Here is a 21,571-nt window from a genome sequence, read left to right on the forward strand (position 1 = left end):
CACTAATACACGGTTTGGATAAATGTGTCCCATTGCAATACACTGCCACCTGAAGAAGGCTAACTGGCCGAAACGCGCGTTGTGAACTATCTTGCCGTATTGCCTATACTATACATTATGTTCCATGTCCAATGTTTGTCTGTAAATGATTTTAAATCCATATGCTCATGAACTAAATTAGTCATATGAAAAATGAATATATAAAATAAGCAAATAATGTGTGTATATGTATATAATATTATCATCACATAAGGTCGAAATACCTTAATGAAGAAAAAAAGAAAATAAACATATATGTTTTTTGAATAAATAAAGTACATAATCTAATATTGTGCCTTTGGGTGGTGAGTTTTCTAACTCTCGACAAATTACTACCATTAATTGTAATGGTGCTATCCACATATAGTGTTCTACATTCTCTGTTATTTCACTTGACTATAGACCTCTCTCAAACTGATTAATTTTTCCTATGTATAGCAAGTGTATCACTATTAGTATATAGGGGTCCCCTTCTTCTAAAGTGTGAAGACGGCTGATAGCCAGAAACCGGTCCTAGGATGCTTGATTCCAGTCCAGGAAAGACATGGCTTGGCAGTTCGGGCTGGACTGTTCCCATGAGGCACAGGGTCAAGTCTGATTTGCATATGGCCATGTCTGAACTGGGGTGGTGAGGAGTGCAAAAAACGATGGATTTAGGCCCAGATCTCTGTACTGGGGTGATGTATGACATTGTTCTGCATTCTGTCCATCAACTGTTTTTTTGCATTTGTCAACCCGAGTGGGATGGGTATGCTCAGACGTGAGTCCCATGCTCTCCACACCACTGGAGTCAAGCTATCCTGGCTGAAGACGACTGATAGCCAGAAACCAATCCTAGGATGCTTGATTCCGGTCCAGGAAAGACATGGCTTGGCAGTTCGGGCTGGACTGTTTCAATGAGGCACAGGGTCAAGGCTGATTGGCATATGGCCATGGCTGAACTGGGGTGGTGTGGAGTGCAAAAAAAACAATGGATTTAGGCCCAGATCTCTGTACTGGGGTGAATGTATGACATTGTTCTGCATTCTGTCCATCAACTGTTGTTTTGCATTTGTCACCCCGAGTGGGATGGGTATGCTCAGACGTGATTCCCATGCTCTCCACACCACTGGAGTCAAGATATCCTGGCTGAAGATGGCTGATAGCCAGAAACCGGTCCTAGGATGCTTGATACCGGTCCAGGAAAGACATGGCTTGGCAGTTCGGGCTGGACTGTTCCCATGAGGCACAGGGTCACGGCTGATTTGCATATGACCATGTCTGAACAGGTGTGGTGTGGAGTGCAAAAAAAGATGGATTTAGGCCCAGATCTCTGTACTGGGGTGAATGTATGACATTGTTCTACATTCTGTCCATCAACTGTTGTTTTGCATTTGTCACCCCGAGTGGGATGGGTATGCTCAGACGTGAGTCCCATGCTCTCCACACCACTGGAGTCAAGCTATCCTGGCTGAAGACGGCTGATAGCCAGAAACCGGTCCTAGGATGCTTGATTCCTGTCCAGGAAAGACATGGCTTGGCAGTTTGGACTGGACTGTTCCCATGAGGCACAGGGTCAAGGCTGATTTGCATATGGCCATGCCTGAACTGGGGTGGTGTGGAGTGCAAAAAAACGATGGATTTAGGCCCAGATTTCTGTACTGGGATGAATGTATGATATTGTTCTGCATTCTGTCCATCAACTGTTGTTTTGCATTTGTCAACCCGAGTGGGATGGGTATGCTCAGACGTGAGTCCCATGCTCTCCACACCACTGGGGTCAAGCTATCCAGGCTGGAGACGGCTGATAGCCAGAAACAGGTCCTAGGATGCTTGATTCTGGCAGTTCGGGCTGGACTGTTCCCATGAGACACAGGGTCAAGGCTGATTTGCATATGGCCATGTCTGAACTGGGGTGGTGTGGAGTGCAAAAAAACGATGGATTTAGGCCCAGATCTCTGTACTGGGGTGAATGTATGACATTGTTCTGCATTCGGTCCATCAACTGTTGTTTTGCATTTGTAACCCCGAGTGGTATGGGTATGCTCAGACATGAGTCCCATGCTCTCCACACCACTGGAGTCAAGCTATCCTGGCTGAAGACGGCTGATAGCCAGAAACAGGTCCTAGGATGCTTGATTCCGGTCCAGGAAAGAATTGGCTTGACAGTTCGGCCTGGACTGTTCCCATGAGGCACAGGGTCAAGGCTGATTTGCATATGGCCATGTCTGAACTGGGGTGGTGTGGAGTGCAAAAAAAAGGATGGATTTAGGCCCAGATCTCTGTACTGGGGTGAATGTATGACATTGTTCTGCATTCTGTCCATCAACTGTTGTTTTGAATTTAATGCAGTAAAACATTTCCTCAGTTAAAACGCTGCGGGATTTGTCGCAAAATTTTTCCCAACGTTGAAAACATATTTTATTTTCCACAGCTGAATTGTGTGAAATCTAAATATGATCAAATTGTAGTACTCCCGCTGGTGCAATCAGATCACATTTCATATATATATATATATATATATATATATATATATATATATATATACACACTGCCGCAGGTGCTATCAATACACATAAATATGAACATGCCTTGGTATTTAAATTATGTCTAAATAAAGTTCTTTCTGCCGCTGGTGCTATCAGTGCACAGAAAAGACTAAAACAGCCGCTGGTGTTGTATCAACACACATAATAAATATGAGATAAATTAAGATATGAAAGTTCCAATTTCCGTGGGTTTAAGAATCACTCTGTACCTGTGCTGTTTAATGACTGGAGTGGTTCTTCTCCCTCGTCGCCAAAATGTAGAAATTAATCCAGTGTTCAAGTAAAATTTGATAGAAGTTTATTCCCAGCACAGCATTCAGGTTTTCTCCATTAAATAGTCAGATTGGATTGTGAAAATTGCGGAAATATGCTCAACTTGAACAAATTGCCATATGCAGAAAGAAAACATTAAAAACCTTTCTCTTAATGATTGTTTCAGCGGCAATCTGAGTTTTCTAATTTCTCAAATGCTATAAGAACCCTATTCAATCCCTTGGTTCATCTCAAAGGACCACCATTTAAACCATATGTCTCCAATATGCGTAGAATCAATATCCCTTAGGGTGCCATAGATCAATATAGAGGCTTAGAGCTTTCTTTGTGCATATTTACTGGACAGGGAGTTATACTATCATACCATGTTCCAGTGCCAGACTGCAAATAGACTCTCTGTTTCTTCGATGTCTCACAATAGGTGCTCACCATCTCAACCAACATCAATTGCAGTCCTTCACAAATGAAAAAGTACTATTAACCTTTTTCCTGGCAGGTTTCGGAGCAGGGGCACAGCACTGATTTTGTTGTGCAATTAGTACAGGATCAACTAGACAAATAGTTGACAGCAGTGGTGTCCTAGTCCTAATTTGTTTAGTTATCGCAGAGGCTTTCAAATATCATTGATAATTGTATACTGTACAGCAGTATGTTTTTGGCAGTTTGTACCAAGTCTGTTTTAAATTGGCTAAAGCTGTTCTTGTACGATACATGTCGGACGATCATATATTTCCTTTTGCATGTCAGACCCAAAAAGCTTAGCCTTGGTGTCCTGCAGGAATCTAAATGACCCGTTTTCTTTTTTCAACATATACACTAGGCCCTTGGGCAAACCTCTCCACTCTACTGGGTCAAGCTTCTGTATGTATTCAGGTGACGCCTAGGTGATGTTTGGGTTGTGTAAAACCTCTATAGATATGTTTAGAAAGCTTTTTAGGCCTAACCAAACAAAAACAAAGCTGTTTCTCCTTACCATAAGAACAACTACTTGAAATTAGAGAAATCAACCATAGAGCAAGGATTCTCCAGCAGCACCTGCCAAATCTAAGCAGAACATGGGTACGTATTTGGTGTCATATTTGTCTCTTGATATCAAGGACACAAAAGTTACTAATGCCAGTTTCCTTAAATGAAAGATCTTAAAGACGCTGCTTCTTGTTTTTGGCCCACAATGCAGATAACCACGTAACATGCCCTTTTCCAGTCATATTATATTTTATGAAATGCAGTATATCTGGCAGTCCCCATAACAAATTGCGTCACCTGCAGCTTGTCCAGAACGCTAGCATTAGGCTGATCGTTGGCTTTTTCAGATGAGATCATATATGCTAGTCCTTCGGGCATTCCATTAGCTCTACATTTCTAACAGGCCATTGTCGTGAAGGCTATAACTATTGTCTACAAGAGTGTTGGTGCCAACATGGCCGATTTGTGGGCCTTAAAGTATAAGCAGCATGCTCCAGATAATCTACTTTGATGGAGCATTCTCAGTGGTTAGAACAAAACAATAGAACCTACGTCACTAAACTCTTCAGTCAGAGCAAAATCAGGTAAAGATCAGAAGATGACTAAATATTTTTATTTCTGCATCAGCAGTGTTCTGCTTGTTATTTTTATGGAATTTTAGACGACCTTATGGATGATATTTTTATCCCCTATAGGTACTATGACCCTGTGTTGTACCAGCATTGTCAAGAAGCAAGGCATTTATGTTCTAAGTAAATAGATTTAAAAAAATGCAACCCATCTGGTCACAAGGGGTCAAAGGACTCCACCCAATAAGCGAGTACAATATATTTTGTGTACTCAGAAGCTTATTTTTTTGGTGCACTCTGTATAATACATCTTCCCTGGTAATTTGTTAATAAATTCTGTCTTGATAATGTAGACAGGACACGTTTTGGTTTAATCTTCCTATTGGCCATTGAAATGGTTTTGCATCTGGCATATAAAAGAAACATATAATCTTACAGAGACTTCTAGCTGCAGATTCCTTACCTTAAAATTATCCCTAGGCATCTGACTTGATCTAGAAACTTTCCGAGCAGTATCTCTGTACGCCGATAGGTGGCATCATTTGATGAGGAGTCTGCGCCAGAAGTCACCTTTGGTGCCTATATTGGCATCACCCCAGCTTGTTGACATCAGTTCTTTGCATTCCGTGCCAGTCTCCGCATCTAGAATGTGTAGGTATGCCCTCCAAGAAACCAGTTGGGTTTAAACTCTGTGGATCCTGTCACATACAGATTTTCATGACAGACCAGCATCTGGTTTACCAGATGTGCTGCTTTGAGCTGGACCACGTCTCCAAGGCTTGTGAGGAATGCCACGCAGTGAACCCCAAGGCGTTTTGGGAGTAGTCCTTGAGGCTCCTTGTTGCCCGCCGTCGCTCGCTTCCACGACACTTCAGCTCTAGGTCATGAGGAAGGTCCTTGTCCTGTTTGTGAAGTCTGTCCAGGCATACGTCATTCAACTTCACTGTACCGGTCCAAATATTCGTATGAGGCACTGAATGATGTCACTCTAGGCTTTGTCCCCACGTGGTTCCTGCCTCTGGGTCCGCTCCATGCCTCCCCTAGTTTCCTGGAGATGGATCAGCTCTCCCCCTCCCCTACCCCCCCCCCTTTCAAGCTCTATGGGTTCAGCAGGTGCCTCCCACTGAATCTCCTCCAGTGGGTCTGCCCCCGGTGCCAGTTGGAGCCAAAACCCAATAATCTCCCGAACTGTAATATCAAATGAACCGCAGAATTTACCTCTGGAGGTTCAGCTTCACAAGCCTTCTCATTGATCTAGCAGGCAAGAGATTACCCTTCCCCGTAACACATAAATGTAGCAGAGTACATCCTCCTAAGTAGTAAGTGGGGATACTTAAAAACTGAGTTCTAGACCAAAATTAAGTTTTAAAAGGTTTAATTTAGACCCATCAAAATAAGCATTGCAAAGAACATTGCATAATCTACCATAAGGGCTCAGATACAGAATACAGAATCATAGATCATAACAGAAACCCTTATTAGTCAATCTAGATTCTAAGTGTCAAGCCCATTAAGAGTATGGATAGCGGGAGGAGCCTAGCTCGCGGCCGTGATGGTCGCCATTTAGCTCGGCTCCCGCAGCCCTCCGTCCTGATTGACTATCCTGTCTTCTATCCTGTCCGAGGACGACACATCTTTTGGGGCATTGAAACATAACAGCTTGTTTGTACTTACCATCCGACCCCGGGGTCTCGGTGTGCAGTGGCTCCGGAGTTGTGGCCTCCGGGGGATCGGGGCCTCTGCGAGACTTGGACCGGGACCTGGCCGGCGGGATCCGACGGCTCTCGGCCCCGGCCGAGAGCGAGAACCAGTGTTGGGAGCCGATGTGCGAAGATCCCGGCGATCCTGACCCGGGCCTGCCCTGGTAGCCGCCCGGCCGACGTGGGTGAGAGGCCCCGGGACCTGATTCTGTGAAGGGGTCTCCCTCCGCCGCTGCTTGGTCCGGCGGCCCTGGTCCTCGGGGCCCGAACTCCGCTTGTTTGGGGCGCCGGAGCTGGTGCTGGTGGAGACCCGTTTTGGGCGGATATCCTTTTGGCATCGAGGCCGCCCTTGCTGGGACCCCCGGAGCTTGTAAAGTCCTACATTTGAGAACTGTTATTTCCGGGGGTCTTGGTGGGCGGCGATTGGGTTGATTCACGAAATGGCGGCCGACCCTCTGGAACGAGAATCACCCTGTGGCGGCGGGCCCGTGTTGCCTAATCGTGTGGGGTGCGGATCTGGTGGACGTGAGCCGACGGTCAGAGATATCCTGGAAGCCCTGAGATCCCTACACGCTTCCCTGGCCCTGGGAGTCTCGGTGGGTCCGCCGCGATCTGCCGCCATTTTGGGCGGCCATTTCTTCTTGTCGCCCTCTTGTTTCGATGACTTCATTGCCTCGCCCCCCTCGATTGACTTGAGTGTCTCCGCCACTGATCAAAGATCGTGTAGTGCACCGGTGACTTTGGGGCGCCCTGCTTTTCATGATTCGGACCCCGGGGACTTGGATGCTGTACTGCGACCATGTTCGACATTGTTGCCTGGAACTATTGGTGGACTGCCTCCTGTGCTTGCTTCGAAGACTTTGCCTGTGTCTATAACTGGGGCCACCTCGCCCGATCCAGTGGCGCAACTGAACTCCTGTTTTACACTGATCGTGCTGCGATTGTTGATGCATCTACACTTTCGGTTCAGACTATTGCTCCCTTGTGGATCTATCTACCCCCCACGTAGCTATGTTAGTCACCATTCCACTCGACTATATGCTGATTTCGTATTTAGTATGTGGTTTTACATTGCCATGTGGTGGGTGGGATTTGTCGCTCGAAAGGGTTGGGGGTGAAATGTACGACTTCTGTTTGATTCCCGGTATACGATTTAGTAGCATCATTGTTTTTAATCGTAGAAAGGTGGGCGGTCCCCTTCTCTTAATGTTTTATAGCGCGTGATGGGGTGTCGTCCTGGTCTGTTTTTGACTGTGCTTTTCTGGTTGGGCGGAGGGCTGCGGCCGCCCGTTCGGATTATAGTTATTCTGCTCCTCCCTCCTGTCCTTTTTTCTTCGCTTTTGTTTTTTTTTTTTTTTTTGTCTCGTTCTTCTTTCTCACTTCTCGCTATATTTCGGGTTCTGGTTTAGGGCGACAGGCACGCTGTTTGAAGGGTAGGCCATAGCCTTCTACAGGGGTGCAGGGTGGGACGGGTGGGTTGGGTACTATTTTTTGTTTGTCCTCTGGTTCTATGGCCCTTTTCTATCTCTTTTTCGTGAGGCCGCGTCTGTCCTGACCTCCTCTGGTGTGTTTCGGGTGGGGGGTGTGGTGTCGTTAATCCTCCTGATAGGTTTAGGCTGTCTTTCTCCCCGATCGCCATACCCCCACTTGGGCCGCTACTCCTTTTGTCTCCTGTCTTCCTGCCACGGGGGGCCTGGGTCGGCGTGTCTTCTTCCTTTCGTTTTTCTTATTTCTTTATTTCCCTTTTTATTGTCTTATTTGTCTTCCCTCCGTTTTCCCTTCCCTTCCCCCTCCCCTTCCCTACCTCGTTCCCCCCCCCCCCCCTTTTTCCTCTCGGTGTCCTAGAAGTTATTATGACGAGCTGGTTTTGGTTTATTGTCTTTCCGATCCCTCTGTTCTGGCTGGGTAGTGTCTTGGGTGGCGGGCATGTTACGAGAAGAATGCTCAGGGGCTGATTGTGTCTCACATATCCTGATTTCTTGAATGCATTGTATTATCCCCCCGATCTTCTGGCCCCATGCCCCCTTATTAATGTTGCAGTTGATTACGGGATATCGATGCCTCCGTATTGAAAGTGCGCCTGTCATACGTCTTCTCCCCATATTATAAAATTAAGCCTTATTTACTCCTGTGTTTTAGCCCTTTGGTTCCTGAATTTTTTCTCCCCCCCTTTTATGATTGTACGGCCTCTGCTTTGTATTGATTGATTATGTGATATTTGCCTGGTGACTCCTGATTGTTTTGTACATTGCGGCCGGCCGGCTGGGTTGTAGGCCTTGACTTGTCTCTCCTTTTTGATGTCAATAAAGGTTTTCAAAAAAAAAAAAAAAGAGTATGGATAGCATCTTAAGTAGAGAATCATTTCAAATCAATCAGACAGAGTTCAGAAGGAAAATTAAAAGTCGCCCTGATCCCTCATAACCAGGGGTTTTCATACACAATTTATGCAAATTTGTTAATAAAACAACAAACTCAGCATGGCATGATCATGGTTGTGTTTCATTGGCAAATCAAAAACAATTTTGTAAAATTGAAAGGCTCTTAACACTAACCCATTTGTTAAGATAAGAGAAATCTTCCACTTGCTTCCTCAGCAACTGCACCCCGGAGATGTACAACTTAATATCAACCATATCTTAACAAAAGCTCAAAGAATTGTGTTCTTCTACATGCCTTCATCACAACCAGCTACAGAAATCCTTCAAAATTATACTATAGGTACATGATGACATTTTCATTCACAATATGTTTTCTAACACTACTGTACATTAACATAATTGCTCCCTGTGTTCTGCGGGAACTGTAAGGAGAGAGGACTTGCAGACGCTAACTGATTGGGAAGGGGGAATGAGAAGGAGCAGGATGAACAAAACACAAAAATCTGCACCCATTTTGACAAATTATGGTATTCCACACATAAATGTGGCACAACTATACTACGTTATTAATCACATTTCTATATGAGATAATCATAACGTTTTAAGCACAAAATCGTTCATTCATCTGTCACGGTTATATGCATCATATAATTACTCCTTTGCATAAATAATGTGTCACCCAAAATTGCACATCAGAAAAATCTTCAATTAGATCAGAACGGCTCTGATCACAACACCAGAGACTGTTTCAGCAAATTTATTCCCAGCACCGCCGACGCCTCATGTCAGCAAAGACCCCATCATCATATACGACTCCGATGCAGAGACACACTGGCGTCGCCTGATGCTGAATCATATGTCAGTCGGAGCCCAAGTTTCTGAATCGGAACCAGTGCCTCCTTTTTTTTGACAGGCCTCGTGGAGTATGATTGGGGAGGATTTGTGGATTCTTATAGCTACATTCCCCTTGAAGAGGCCGATGAAAACCGTTCTGAGGAACTGGCGGACACCAATGGTCTGGACACCTCACCAGACACTGATCTGGTCTCTCCTCGTAGTGTGGCTACGGAGAATGGGGCCTCCTTCTCTAAGGTGGTGAGGAGGGTGGCTGAGGTCTTCGACCTTCAGCTACCACTCAGTGGTAGCCAAGACAAATGTGTTGACCGAGGTGCTTCAGCTGGGTGTCACCCCCTCAGAACTCATTCTGCTGTTTTTATAAAGCCCTCACTGATGTTCTGCTGGGTTCCTGTATCAAGCCCTGCACAGGTGCACCTGTGCACAGTACAATTGCCCACAGCCAGTGCCCGGCTCCAGGGGACCCAGCTTTCCTGGCCATGCACCCCACCCTGGAGAGCCTGGTAATTATGGCATCCACCTCCAAACCTAACCCTGCTGCATTCCACCATACCACAACAATAGGGAATCCAAGAGTCTGGACACATTTGGCAAGAGAAGGATCTTTTCTGCCAGCCTTGCACAGTGAACACTCTGTGCTTTTTGGGCTAATACACCCTAAAGGTTTGGGATTCAGTTGCGCAGGTACTGCCCATGATGTCAAAGGAGGCCCAAACCATACGGTCACAGGCTATTGCAGGTGGCAGCGATGCTGCAAAGCTCACAATTCACTGCGGATTGCATACAACCGACTCGCTTGGCAGAGCGATTGTATCAGCAATGGCACTTAGATGTCATGCTTGATTGAGATCCACTGGCTTTTTGCTGGATGTCCAAACTTATGAGATTGCCCTTCAATGCCACCCCTCTCTTTGGAGAAAAGCCCAAAGATTCATCACTGCTGTTCTTTAAGGAGAACCAAGCCACTGCCATGTCCTTGGGCCTCTCTGTGGCCCCAAGCCAACCACATTATGCCTTTTGCCCCTTTCATATCTACATTAGGAGCTACTAAGCACATCCATTCCATACACCAGACTCCCCAGTCCTATGGCTGTTGACGCGGTTCCCACAAGCCTTGTATTACAAACAGCCAGAGGTCGACCAAGTCTGCCACCCCCGGCAGTCTCAGCCTCCAAACCACTTTACTCTACCCTTGTATTATCGTGGGCACCCAGTTGGTGGCAGGACTTGCCATCACCTGCCGCACTGGCAGTCCATAACATTGGATAAGTGGGTACTTCATCCCTTTAGTGGGATTACTTCATCCCTTTTCTATAAACCACACCACCCGTGACACTATCTTCAGACTAGCTATTGACCTCTCCCTGCTCTGTTTGGCTGAAGGAACCCTCGAGAGGGTGCCGGCATCAAACGAAGGTCATGGTTGCTGGCCGGAAATAGGCCAGAGGTAGCCATCCCATTAGGGGGCCCCGGCTGCAGGGTGGGGGGTGATCTGGGGTGCAGCTGCTATGCTCTAACTGGTGTTTAGCGTGGGGACACTCCGTTGGAGTAACCATGCGCTCTATAAGCTGTATAAATAAATAAATATCCCCACTACTTTCTGGTGCCCAACAGGACACCTGCACCCTCTGAAGTTCTTTCTGAAAACGGAGAAATTCAAGATCCATAGGTTCTTCCTGCCCTAGACCCTGCAGGCTGGCGGGTTGTACTGGATTTGCAGGGCGCCTATTTCCATATTCTCATTCTGCCAGCCCACAGGTGTTACCTCTGGTTCACATTGTGCCACAATATTATCAGGTCGCTGTGTTCCCCTTTTACCTTACCAGCTCCCCTCAGAAGTTGGTGGTTGTAGCACACCTGCAGAGATCAGGGGTTCCAGTCTTTCCCTACTTCAATGACTGGCCTTTGAAGGCAGGTTCCCCATAGGGAGTTGCCTCCTACCTCCAGACTATGGCATACATCCGGCATTCACTGGGGTTCATGATAAATGTGCCAAAGTCACACCTGACTCCCTCTCACAGGCTCCCTTTCATGGGAGCTGCTCTGGATTCAGTGCAGTTTCAGGCCTATTCTCCCGAACGACGAGTCCAGGATATTCAGGATATGCTGGCTAGAGTTCTTTAGAATATCAAGACCGACCATACCAATGTTATTCTAGTGGCTCCGAACTGGGCCTGGAGAACATGGTAACCTGGGCCTGGAGAACATGGTAACCTGAACTCCTGAGCTTGAGCATCTATCCTCCTGTCAGGCAGCCCCTTTTGGAGTATCTTCTGTTTCAGCAGCCGGACAAGGAACTGCGCTCGAACCTGTCCATGTCACCTTCATACATGGAGATTGAGCAGCAACAGTTTAGGCTGTTTGAGCTCCCTCCTGAAGTGTGCGATGTCTTTCTGGCAGCCAGGAGTTCTTCCACTAAAACTATTTATGCCTGCTGAAGGGGCAGGTTTGTGGCCTGGTGTACGTCTAAGTTGGTGGACCCTCTGTCTGCACCTTTGTCTGAAGTTTTCTTGTTTGTTCTCTCCCTAGCCCTGCAAGGCTTTTCTTTGGGTACAGTCAGAGGTTATCTGTATGCCATTTCCACCTTTCTACTGTTGACGGGCCATCCTACCTTGTTCCAGTCACCTTTTGTGACTAGGGACCAGATGTACAAGGCTTTTTTGCAGTCGCACGCCGGCTATTTTGCAATCTGGCCTTTTGCAACTGTAAAAATGCTTTCTACAATGTACAAAGGCAAATTGAGATTTGTTAAATTGCGTCCCTTCCAAATACCAAATCAGAATGGTATGTATTAATGGTTTTTTTTGTAAACATATTTTATTGGGTTTTCAGTGCAGCAAACAGATAATCATCATCACAGTACTCCAACATCCCTTCCCCCCATCAAATTGTTATTGTATTTGCAGACACTGGTATATGTCCACGTTACTGTACAAGAATGTCCAGAACTTATGTTCCCATGCTTAAATCAAGGATTCACGGCATAACCTTAAACAATTTACATGGCAAACAACTGACATTGATAGACTGTTATATCCTATTAACCAAACCCCTAAAGATCCCCCCCCCAACTCCCTAGTCCCCCTCCCTCCCACCGGTGTGTTCCAAGTATGCGCAACAATTCAGTATTTAGAGCTTGTGTTGACATACAGTCAGGATGCACGTAATTGCAATGGGCGGTCTAGTACCCCACTTCGCCACTCCCACTAGTCCCCGTTGTCCTCAGTCGATTGGTTTTTCAGTGTCTGAACCAGTTCTTCCCACGCCCTTGCCGTATCTTGCACCTTTTCATTATTTAGGCGTCACGCTTGTTGAAAACGAATAGCCCCCTCCCCACTAGCCCACTTAAGCAACTCAGCACTCCACTACTGGGACCTTCCGTCGCCTTCCAGCGCATCGTAATTTCCCTTTACACAGTACTAGGCCCATATCTATAAACTTACTTGTTACTTTCGTCCTGGAGGTGTGTGGGAACCAGTGTAATATGCATGTGGCCATATCAAATGTCAACTGGCGCTCCGTAACTAGGTTTAATATGTCCCCCACTTCCCCCCAATAGTTCCCCAACTTCGGACACCCTCACAACATATGATCTAAATCTGCTCCCACCATACTACACCTAGGACACATCACATCCCCAACATTATAATATTCCATGATCTTACTCGGAGTCAAATACGCCCTATGTAGTATAAAGAAATGCACTAGTTGGAAGCGTGAATTCCTGGTATCCTCCCATGCCCTCCGCAGAATGTGTCCCCATGTTGTTTCCGGTATGTGCTTCCCTGTGCTTACCTCCCATTTCAAACGAAGCGTATCCAACGGGGCCAAACCCTCATTCAACATTCGTGAGTATAGGCATGTAACGGCTTTAAATGTACCTGCTGCCATCACCACATACTGACATGCTTGCGTTATTTCCGGTTCTTGTAGTCCCCCCTTCCAATGCTTTTGGATGGCTTGCACCAGGGCCACATGTAGCAAAAAATTCCCCCTAGGGAGATCAAACCTCTCCTGCAGCATCTGATAAGATATCAGCACTCCATCGTCGTACAAGTCCCCCAGCATGTGGATCCCTGCTTGCTTCCATTCCCATAATGACGACCAATCTCCTCCATGAGGAAATGCTGTCAGCATTCCTAGTGGAATCTCGGGCGCGTAGGGGCGTTGGACACCCGCCCTTCGCTGGCTCCTATTACAACACAACGGCAGAGTCTTTTCTTCCAAAGTGAGTTCCCTAAGATCCAGTCTTTGTTGCAGCCCTATGAAAGACAGAATATGTCTCAGGATTCCGCCACCTCTCGCATTTTCCGGACCCCTGAATTCCTTAGCTACCGCCTGTGTAAACACCTGCAATTGTGCTGCTATATAATACAACTCCAGATCAGGAACCGCCAAGCCGCCCTTCACCTTAGGTCTCATTAATGTCTTAAGCACCACTCTGCGTCTCCCGGATCCCCAGATAAATCCCACAATCATGGATTTCAGGTTGGTGAACACTGAGCACGGCACCCATATAGGCAGCGTCCTAAAATAGTACAGCAGTCTAGGGGGTGCCACCATCTTCAATATAGCCACCCTACCCATCACCGAGAGTGGAAGGGTACTCCAAAAGGCCATGCTCCCCTTAAGGGCCCGTATGCATCTCCCTATATTCCCTTCTAACAGATCGCCGGATCTATGATAAATATGTACTCCGAAGTATGCTAAGCAAGAAGGTTCCCACCTCACAGTCTGCGGCATCCTAGGCGCTATCCTCTCCGGTTGCACTGGGAACACGCAAGTATTGGTCCAATTGACCTTTAGCCCTGAGACCGTTCCAAAATCCGACAACAATCGCTCTGCCCCTGCCAATGCTCCATCTGTATCCGCCAAAAATAACAACAAATCATCCGCGTATAATGATATGTATTGTTCTGCACCTCTAAAAGCCAGGCCCTCATACCACTGTCCCAGCCGAGCTTGTGCCGCCAATGGTTCTATTGCTAGGGCAAATAGCAACGGGGAGAGCGGACACCCTTGTCGTGTTCCACGGGCCACCACATAGCGGGGAAAAATCATCTGCGCCACTTTCACTCTAGCCACCGCTGAAGTATACAGCACCGTCGTCCACCTCACAAACTTCTCGCCCAGTCCAAAGTCTCCCATCGTCTTGTACAAATACGGCCATTCTAGGCTATCAAAGGCCTTTTCTATATCTACAGATAAGATTGCAGCCTCAGGAGAATCTATGCCCGACTCCCCTAAGACCCTCACTAACCTCCGCACATTGGTGCCAGTATTTCTGGTAGGGATAAACCCGCTTGATCTTCATGTACCAAGACAGTCATATGCTGCAGTAAACGTAACGCCAGGATCCATGGTATGTATTAATGTTTTGCAACCAAATTCCCTTGGTGACACCTTCCCCTTTGAGAAAGTTAAAAATATATATTTTTTAAGAGCAGGCTCACGGACTACTGCCTGCTCTTAAAAAAATAAATTGCAAAGTTTCAGTTTTTCTTTTTAAACAGATACCGTTTTTCTTAAAGGAAAACGGGCTGCATTTAAAAAAAAATCAAAAGATTGCTTTCTTAAAAAGCAATTACGAGCATGGTGGCCTGCTGACCTCAGCATACCATCATTTCTGTGATGGCTGTGGTACCTAATGGGTCAGACACTGTAACCTACCTCATTAATCTGCATTAGGTAGGTCTATTTGCGACCTACTCGAAATTGCTAATAAAACTTATGAGTGTCATACATTAGGAATACCGATTTCCTAATTGCGTTTCTGAGAGAATATATTGATATCAAATTATGAATGTATTTTTGATTGCATGGAATCTGGCGACATCCTTGATGATGCTTTGACAAGAACGTTCATTGTGTAGTTGCTATTATTTTCCCCCATAGAAACGTCGAGCAATGGATGTAAAGCAGATGAAGACCTTTGTTGCAGAGGAGCTAAAAGGGTTAAAGCAGGAGCACCGTCTACTTAGCTTACGTAAGAATCTATTGAATTAACAGTTATAAAACGAAAACTTTAACATTTTATGTGTAACTGCCCTTGTCCAAGAAATAAATATGCATGATTTAAGTTGTTAGCTTTGATACACCCACAATTAAGCTTTCATTTGATAAGTGATATAACTTTTCAAGAAGTAATGTTCCTTCTCAAGACGTAAGTTTTGTTTTGCAAATGCATATTCTGCAAGCAAGCAGTATCTCTGACTTCTACTCTGATATTTGATAACTTGTTGGTGACTGGAACCGAAATTGAGGCTGACACTGCTTCTGAAAAAGAATGGCATCAACAAGTGACATTTGAAACATCTCTCTGGGTTTTAAGTTGGAGACATCACTCTGGGGTCTGTCACTGGGCTCTCTTATTGATATGTTCTAGCAAAGGTCATGGTATATATGTATGTGTTGGTGTGCAGGTACTATCAAATCTGTATGAGAACACCTAGGGAATGGAACCAATATTTATTTTCATTAACTCCCTCCACCCCTAAATTAGCGATAGCGATATTTCCCTTGCTGTGAGAAAATACATTTGCTACAAAAAAGAACCCTTGTGGCAATGCTTTTAATAGTTATCAGAATTAATTACAATATGGATGTGAGACCAACCTCATTTAAATATTGTGTTTCTTGGATTTTAAACACATTTGATGGGTTTGGTGTTCTTATTGTCATGTGCACTTTGTTGCTCACAGACATTTCCAGTTTACTCCTAGTTTGTAACAATCCGAGAACACATGCAGATGTGTTAAAAGCGGTTAAAAATTAGTTTCACTCAGCCTTCATGAGGACAATGTAGGCAGTGTCTTTTTGTAAGCACTTGAATTTTCATGGCTCTCCTTTTGCCTGATTCCACGTATTATTTATTAATGGGAGGCTGGATTTAGAAACTATTGTGCCTCTTTCATTCCGGTTTTTTTCTTTATGAAATGCTGTATCACTAGTGAAGATACGGATGTCTGATGAAAACTTCTAATTGGCATGCTGGGCTTGAGTAGTCTTACAGTCATAAGGAACTAAACCCCCAAATTTCTTATTTTGTATTATTCATTTCTCTTAATGCGTCTTTTATCTCTTGATTTTCTTTTGGGGGAAAATCAAAAGTATGTTTGCTTCTTTATCACTGAGTGTGCCTATTGCACTATTTCTTGTGTGTAGACACAATCGCCCCAATACTGGTAAGCTAAAACACCCATCATATGCTCCCCACTGTAAAATATATTAAGGTTAAAATTCTGCGTCCTCCTTCCACCCACATCATAAAAACCATCCTACACATTTGACTTCGAAAGTTTGTAAGGGTCGATTAACATACACAAAGTTGCAAATTACTAACTGTATCCGCAAATGAATCCGTATGAGTAGAGGATGCTTGCAATAACTCTATCCAATCCCCCACTCAGCCAAACAGTATCTTCTGTCCATCTTCACCTACCTGAATAATCCATGAGTAAGTAAGTATAAAACACATGAGCGTCCCCCCTGGACATCCCCCCCGCCCCCAGAATATTGCTGGTAACCTTACCTCTGCATACACTTCTCTCTTGTCCTGTGCCTTATACATTATAACCAAATAAATGTCCTTCCAGGGCTCTACGATAGACTTTATCTAACATGAAGCTCACTATAAATAAATAAATGCAATTCCGAATACATGAGTATCATAATATGCTGTTTATTTAAATGTGATCACTATTATCCTTTTAGATGTGCTGCAGAGTAATGTGTTTACTTGTGATATTCTTTTTCAGTAAGGGCATCCTTCCATATTTGTGCTCTATGAATATCGTCCTAACTACAAGGCAGGTACCAGGACCAATTTCTATTGACAAAGGAAAAGTATTGTTTGAAAAAATTGAATCGTAGATCAAATCAGGAAATATTGATCTCTGCTCCTTTAAATTTCTTAGCACCACAGTAGCAAACGTTATTCGTTTAATAGACAAATCTTATTCTGCTCTGATTAATGCTCACTCAATAGGAAAGATTCCATTATTCCTCACTAATTGTATTTTATTATTCACTGAGGCCATTTGCCTCCAGCTCAGAGTAGGAATTAACCTTCTCCCATTCTGGGCGGATTAGGATCTTGGTTAGTTGTCACGTTCCATGCCTAATAAAAACAGGCTTTGGATATTTTCTGTGGATTTTAACAACCTGCCTACTCAGTATTTCACACAGCCAGCTGGTTAGGAGGTTTTATCTGTGGTATGAAAGTCCATCAGATCCACATATGGCACATGTTACAGAACTTAGTAACATGTTTCACATCTACACTCTTTCCAGAGACCTTTCTCAAATTATGGGACTCTAGGTCTGATTTAGAGTTTAGCAGACAGGTACTCTATCACAATTGTGACAGATATTCCATCTGCCTTATTACAAGTGCCATAGGATATTATGCACTTGTAATTATAATAAAACAGAAAGGATATTCGTCTTTTTTGTAACAGAGTAACCCATCCACCAAACTATAAATCGGGCTCTTTGGTTTGTGAGGATCTGTGCACTCACTTAATTCATTGCTGTCCTGTGCCATGGTCTGATCAATTTATTCAGTGGTTTTGTAATTTGCATACCATTAATTGCCTTTGGTTGGGCAAATAAAACTCTGCAACTACCTATTTGAACTAATAGGAAAGTTACAGCAACTGCATTTAAATAACCCTCTCATTCTACCATTATATATCTTGCTGGACAGTATTATCTGTTTAGTTATTTGCTAACTTTAATTTATTTCAAGAAAAGGTATGCAATTACAGTAGTTTCTCCCTTTTTCTGAGGTGAAGAGATATATGGCAGTGCACTCTGGTTTGGTCATTTTGAAATGTGAATGACCGGATTTGATGCCTGCCAGGTCCCGCCCTGTCGGGACCTGGCATTGGGCCCCCTTGGTCGCCTATCTCCTGTCCCGCTCCCACCCCAGCAGCGCTACTTCTCCCGCTCTCCCCGCCGGCCCTGGGTCCGCGGTGTCCGCCGGTGCGGGTCAGTGACTCTCCCCTTCACTATTTTCCATCAGCGCCCCTGCTGTTTAATGAGCCTCACTGTTGTCGTTCTTTTATGTATGTTCCCTGGGGGGAGGGGGATGTGACCCCGGGTTCTTTGTGCTGAGACTTTTCCACTCCCGCCCTGTTGCCCGATGGGCCCCCTGGTTGCCTATCTCCTTCCCTCTACCACCCCAGCAGTGCTGCCTCTACCGCGCTCCCCGCCGGCCCTTGGTCCGTGGCGGCCACCAGTGCTGGTTAGTGTCTGTCCCTTAACTATTTTTCGTTGGCGCCCCTGCTGCTTAATGATCCTCTCTGATATTGTTCTTCCATGTGTGTTTCCTCAAAAAGGGTTGTGACCCCAGGGTTTTTGGTGCTGCGACTTTACCACTCCTGGCTCCTTTAGTTGCTGAAAATGTACCTCACTGTAATTCTTTGACTGGTTTGGACTGTACCTTACTGCTGTGTATTGTGATACTGCACGGTGTTCTGTGTCTGTCATGTTTCTATTCCTTAATTAAGGTTTTTTGAAAAATTAAAAAAAAATAAAAGAAATGTGAAGGACTAGCAGAATGGAAATGCACATGTGCCTGAACGCCGGCTGCTAAGGAATGTAACAAAGTAGTGTGTTGTCCTAAATGAGCTAGTTGGTCTATAAAGTAAACATCTATAAACCCCATAAACATTTTCCATTGTCCAAAAGTATTTTACCTTCAGCCTTTTCCAGCCAAAAAGCTACCGCTTCTCTGGAACAGGAAGAGGCATGACTGCCTATTTGAAATTCATCTCTAATGCAGGAACCCAGGGAAAGGTTACTAATCTCTTGTTGATGTACGATTTCTATCTAGCCGTTGGCGTAGAATGAAGATCACTGCTTGAGGCTCATAAACCTATTTGCTGGTAGGCAAACGTTATTCGCAATCTCTGCTGGGCTGCGTTCTTATATTTGTAGCCCAGTAATTACTAAAATGATGACTATCTTGTGGTGTCTCCTAAGTTGAAGGTATAAACTGAGAAACCATCACTAGGTCCAGGGGGTCTTAAAACAGTTATTGGCCTATTACAATTTTTGGACGACATGTTATTGTTAAATGTAATGAGATGCTGAATTGCCATCAGTCAGACTTTCATCTGAGTTACGAAACAGAGTATACCCTAGTTGTTGCTTGGGATGATATTTTCTTTTAGGCTGATAGGGGCAAACTGTCTTCTCATTATACTAGACCCCTTAGAAATCTTTGACACTGTGCAGCACATCCTTTGGTCTATCATCTCATATCAATGAGAGGTAGTGAGCATATCTTGAGGTCTTGCGATATATAAGACTAAAGCTTTTCATATCTTCCATCCTTCCAGTTGTCTGTTGGGTATAACAGGAGTCATACGTGTCTCTTCCTTTGCTTAATATTTCTCTTAGACCCCTATTGGATTTGATGTGATGCCAGGGTCTGCATTTTCATTCCAACACTGATTTTTCCATGAAAAGTTTGAACTGTGTGGCTGAATCACTTGATAGCAGTGGGCTTAAGTTATAACGTTTGACCCTCTTGGCCAGTCTGCACAATATTGACAAAAGAATTTTAATGTGACCATGTTCATGCTTGGAAAGGTTTGTTCAGATTGACATAATAGGCAAAAATTATGTGCCCTCATACATACTTTTCCAAATTAAGTCCAACAGAATCAAAGCAACAAAGAGCTTGCTTCTCCTCTGTAATATATGTGTTGTTACTGGTAAGTATTATTTTCTTCTGAAGGATACTTCTATCCGCCATAGAATATCCTGCATTCACCACACTGGATATATAGAATTATTTAGCAGTGCTCCTGCATGCCAGTAAGTGGCGTTGTGTGGCTTTGCACTGACTCCATACTGCCCTGGAAGTGGTGGGGCGGAGCTGCATATAAGCTCTGCCCCAGCATGCTGACATCAGTTCCTTTGTTTTCGTGCTTTCCGGCGCATGTCCCAAGCTAGGCTCCAGACTTATAGTTGTGTGATGGCTCCAAAACTTTTTTGCCGTGTTCTAGAGAACAGTGTTCCCACCAAAAACTACAAGATTCAATCTATCACATTGCAAGAAGTAGATGTCAGTCACAGATCCGCATGAAGTGTGCCTTTAGTGCCTGGGCTATGGACACATCTCTTAAGTTGTGTGATAAATGCAGCCGAATGTGATTTGAGACCAGGAAATAAAGCATTACTGTTAGAAAGGCGAACCCGGGGGCGGCAGAAGGTGTCTGACTGACCACCCCTAGGTCTACCCCTCCTTCAGAGAAGGGACCGAGCGATGTCGAGAGGCCTCCGACGGGAGGGCCCTCTCCTAGAATCGTACAGAAGAGTAACCACACCCCTACAAATGTACACCACACGTAGATAGAGTTTTCAATCTTTATCTGGCAATAAGTATCGTTTCAATATATACAGCAGATCCCGAGATCTGGAAAGTCTTGTGACAAGGGGCAAGGTAGCGGGACAGTCTTATAGATGGTCGGTTGCAAGGAGACTCTACGCACAGCTCTCAATCCTCGAGCTGGGGAGCTCCTGGAGGTTGGGCCGCGGCAGCGCCAGCAGGCTCCAAGATGGTTCAGCGAGTGTGGACCGCGGCAGCGCCAGCAGGTTCCAAGATGGTTCAGCGAGTGTGGACCGCGGCAGCGCCAGCAGGTTCCAAGATGGCTCAGCGAGGGTGGACCGCGGCAGCGCCAGCAGGTTCCAAGATGGTTCAGCAAGTGTGGACCGCGGCAGCGCCAGCAGGTTACCAGATGGCTCAGCGAGTGTGGACCGCGGCAGCGCCAGCAGGCTTCAAGATGGTTACGGCAAAGATGGACCGCGGCAGCGCCAGCAGGTTCCAAGATGGTTCAGCGAGTGTGGACCGCGACAGCGCCAGCAGGCTCCAAGATGGTTACAGCAAAGATGGACCGCGGCAGCGCCAGCAGGTTCCAGGTAGAACAGCAAGGGGAGTTCGTCTCAGGGTCAGCCGCGACAGCGTCAGCAGGGCTTCTCGACTCCGGGATACAACTGCCGTCCTACTCCGGGGCTGGCCCAGATATAGGTCTGGAGTCCTTTGATGTCCGGACCCTCTCGCCTGGGGGTCAAAGGGGCTGGGATGATGGTGTCCAGACACCCAGCAGGGGGGTGGAGCCAGAGCCCAGGGAGGCCGGAGGGCGATCGAAACCAGGCATCCGGGGATGGTTGGGGAGCCATCGAAACTCCCCTCTCCTTGTCTCTGGTGGAGTGGCCACTCTACCACCCGGAGGGTTCTTGGTGCCTCGATG

The 21,571-nt window shown here is 45.5% G+C and overlaps 1 protein-coding gene across 1 annotated transcript in view; it reads left to right on the top strand.

Moving 5' to 3' along the window:
- The window catches only part of VPS33B (VPS33B late endosome and lysosome associated), an 806,019-nt gene that overhangs the window by 336,690 nt on the left and 447,758 nt on the right, over positions 1-21,571 (top strand). The window contains exon 14 of the mRNA XM_078683255.1: positions 15,204-15,294. Coding sequence (XP_078539381.1) covers positions 15,204-15,294 — 91 coding nt within the window. The remainder of the gene's footprint in view (positions 1-15,203; positions 15,295-21,571) is intronic.

The sequence above is a fragment of the Lissotriton helveticus genome, chromosome 3_1, assembly GCF_964261635.1.
Source record: "Lissotriton helveticus chromosome 3_1, aLisHel1.1, whole genome shotgun sequence".
Lineage (NCBI taxonomy): Eukaryota > Metazoa > Chordata > Amphibia > Caudata > Salamandridae > Lissotriton > Lissotriton helveticus.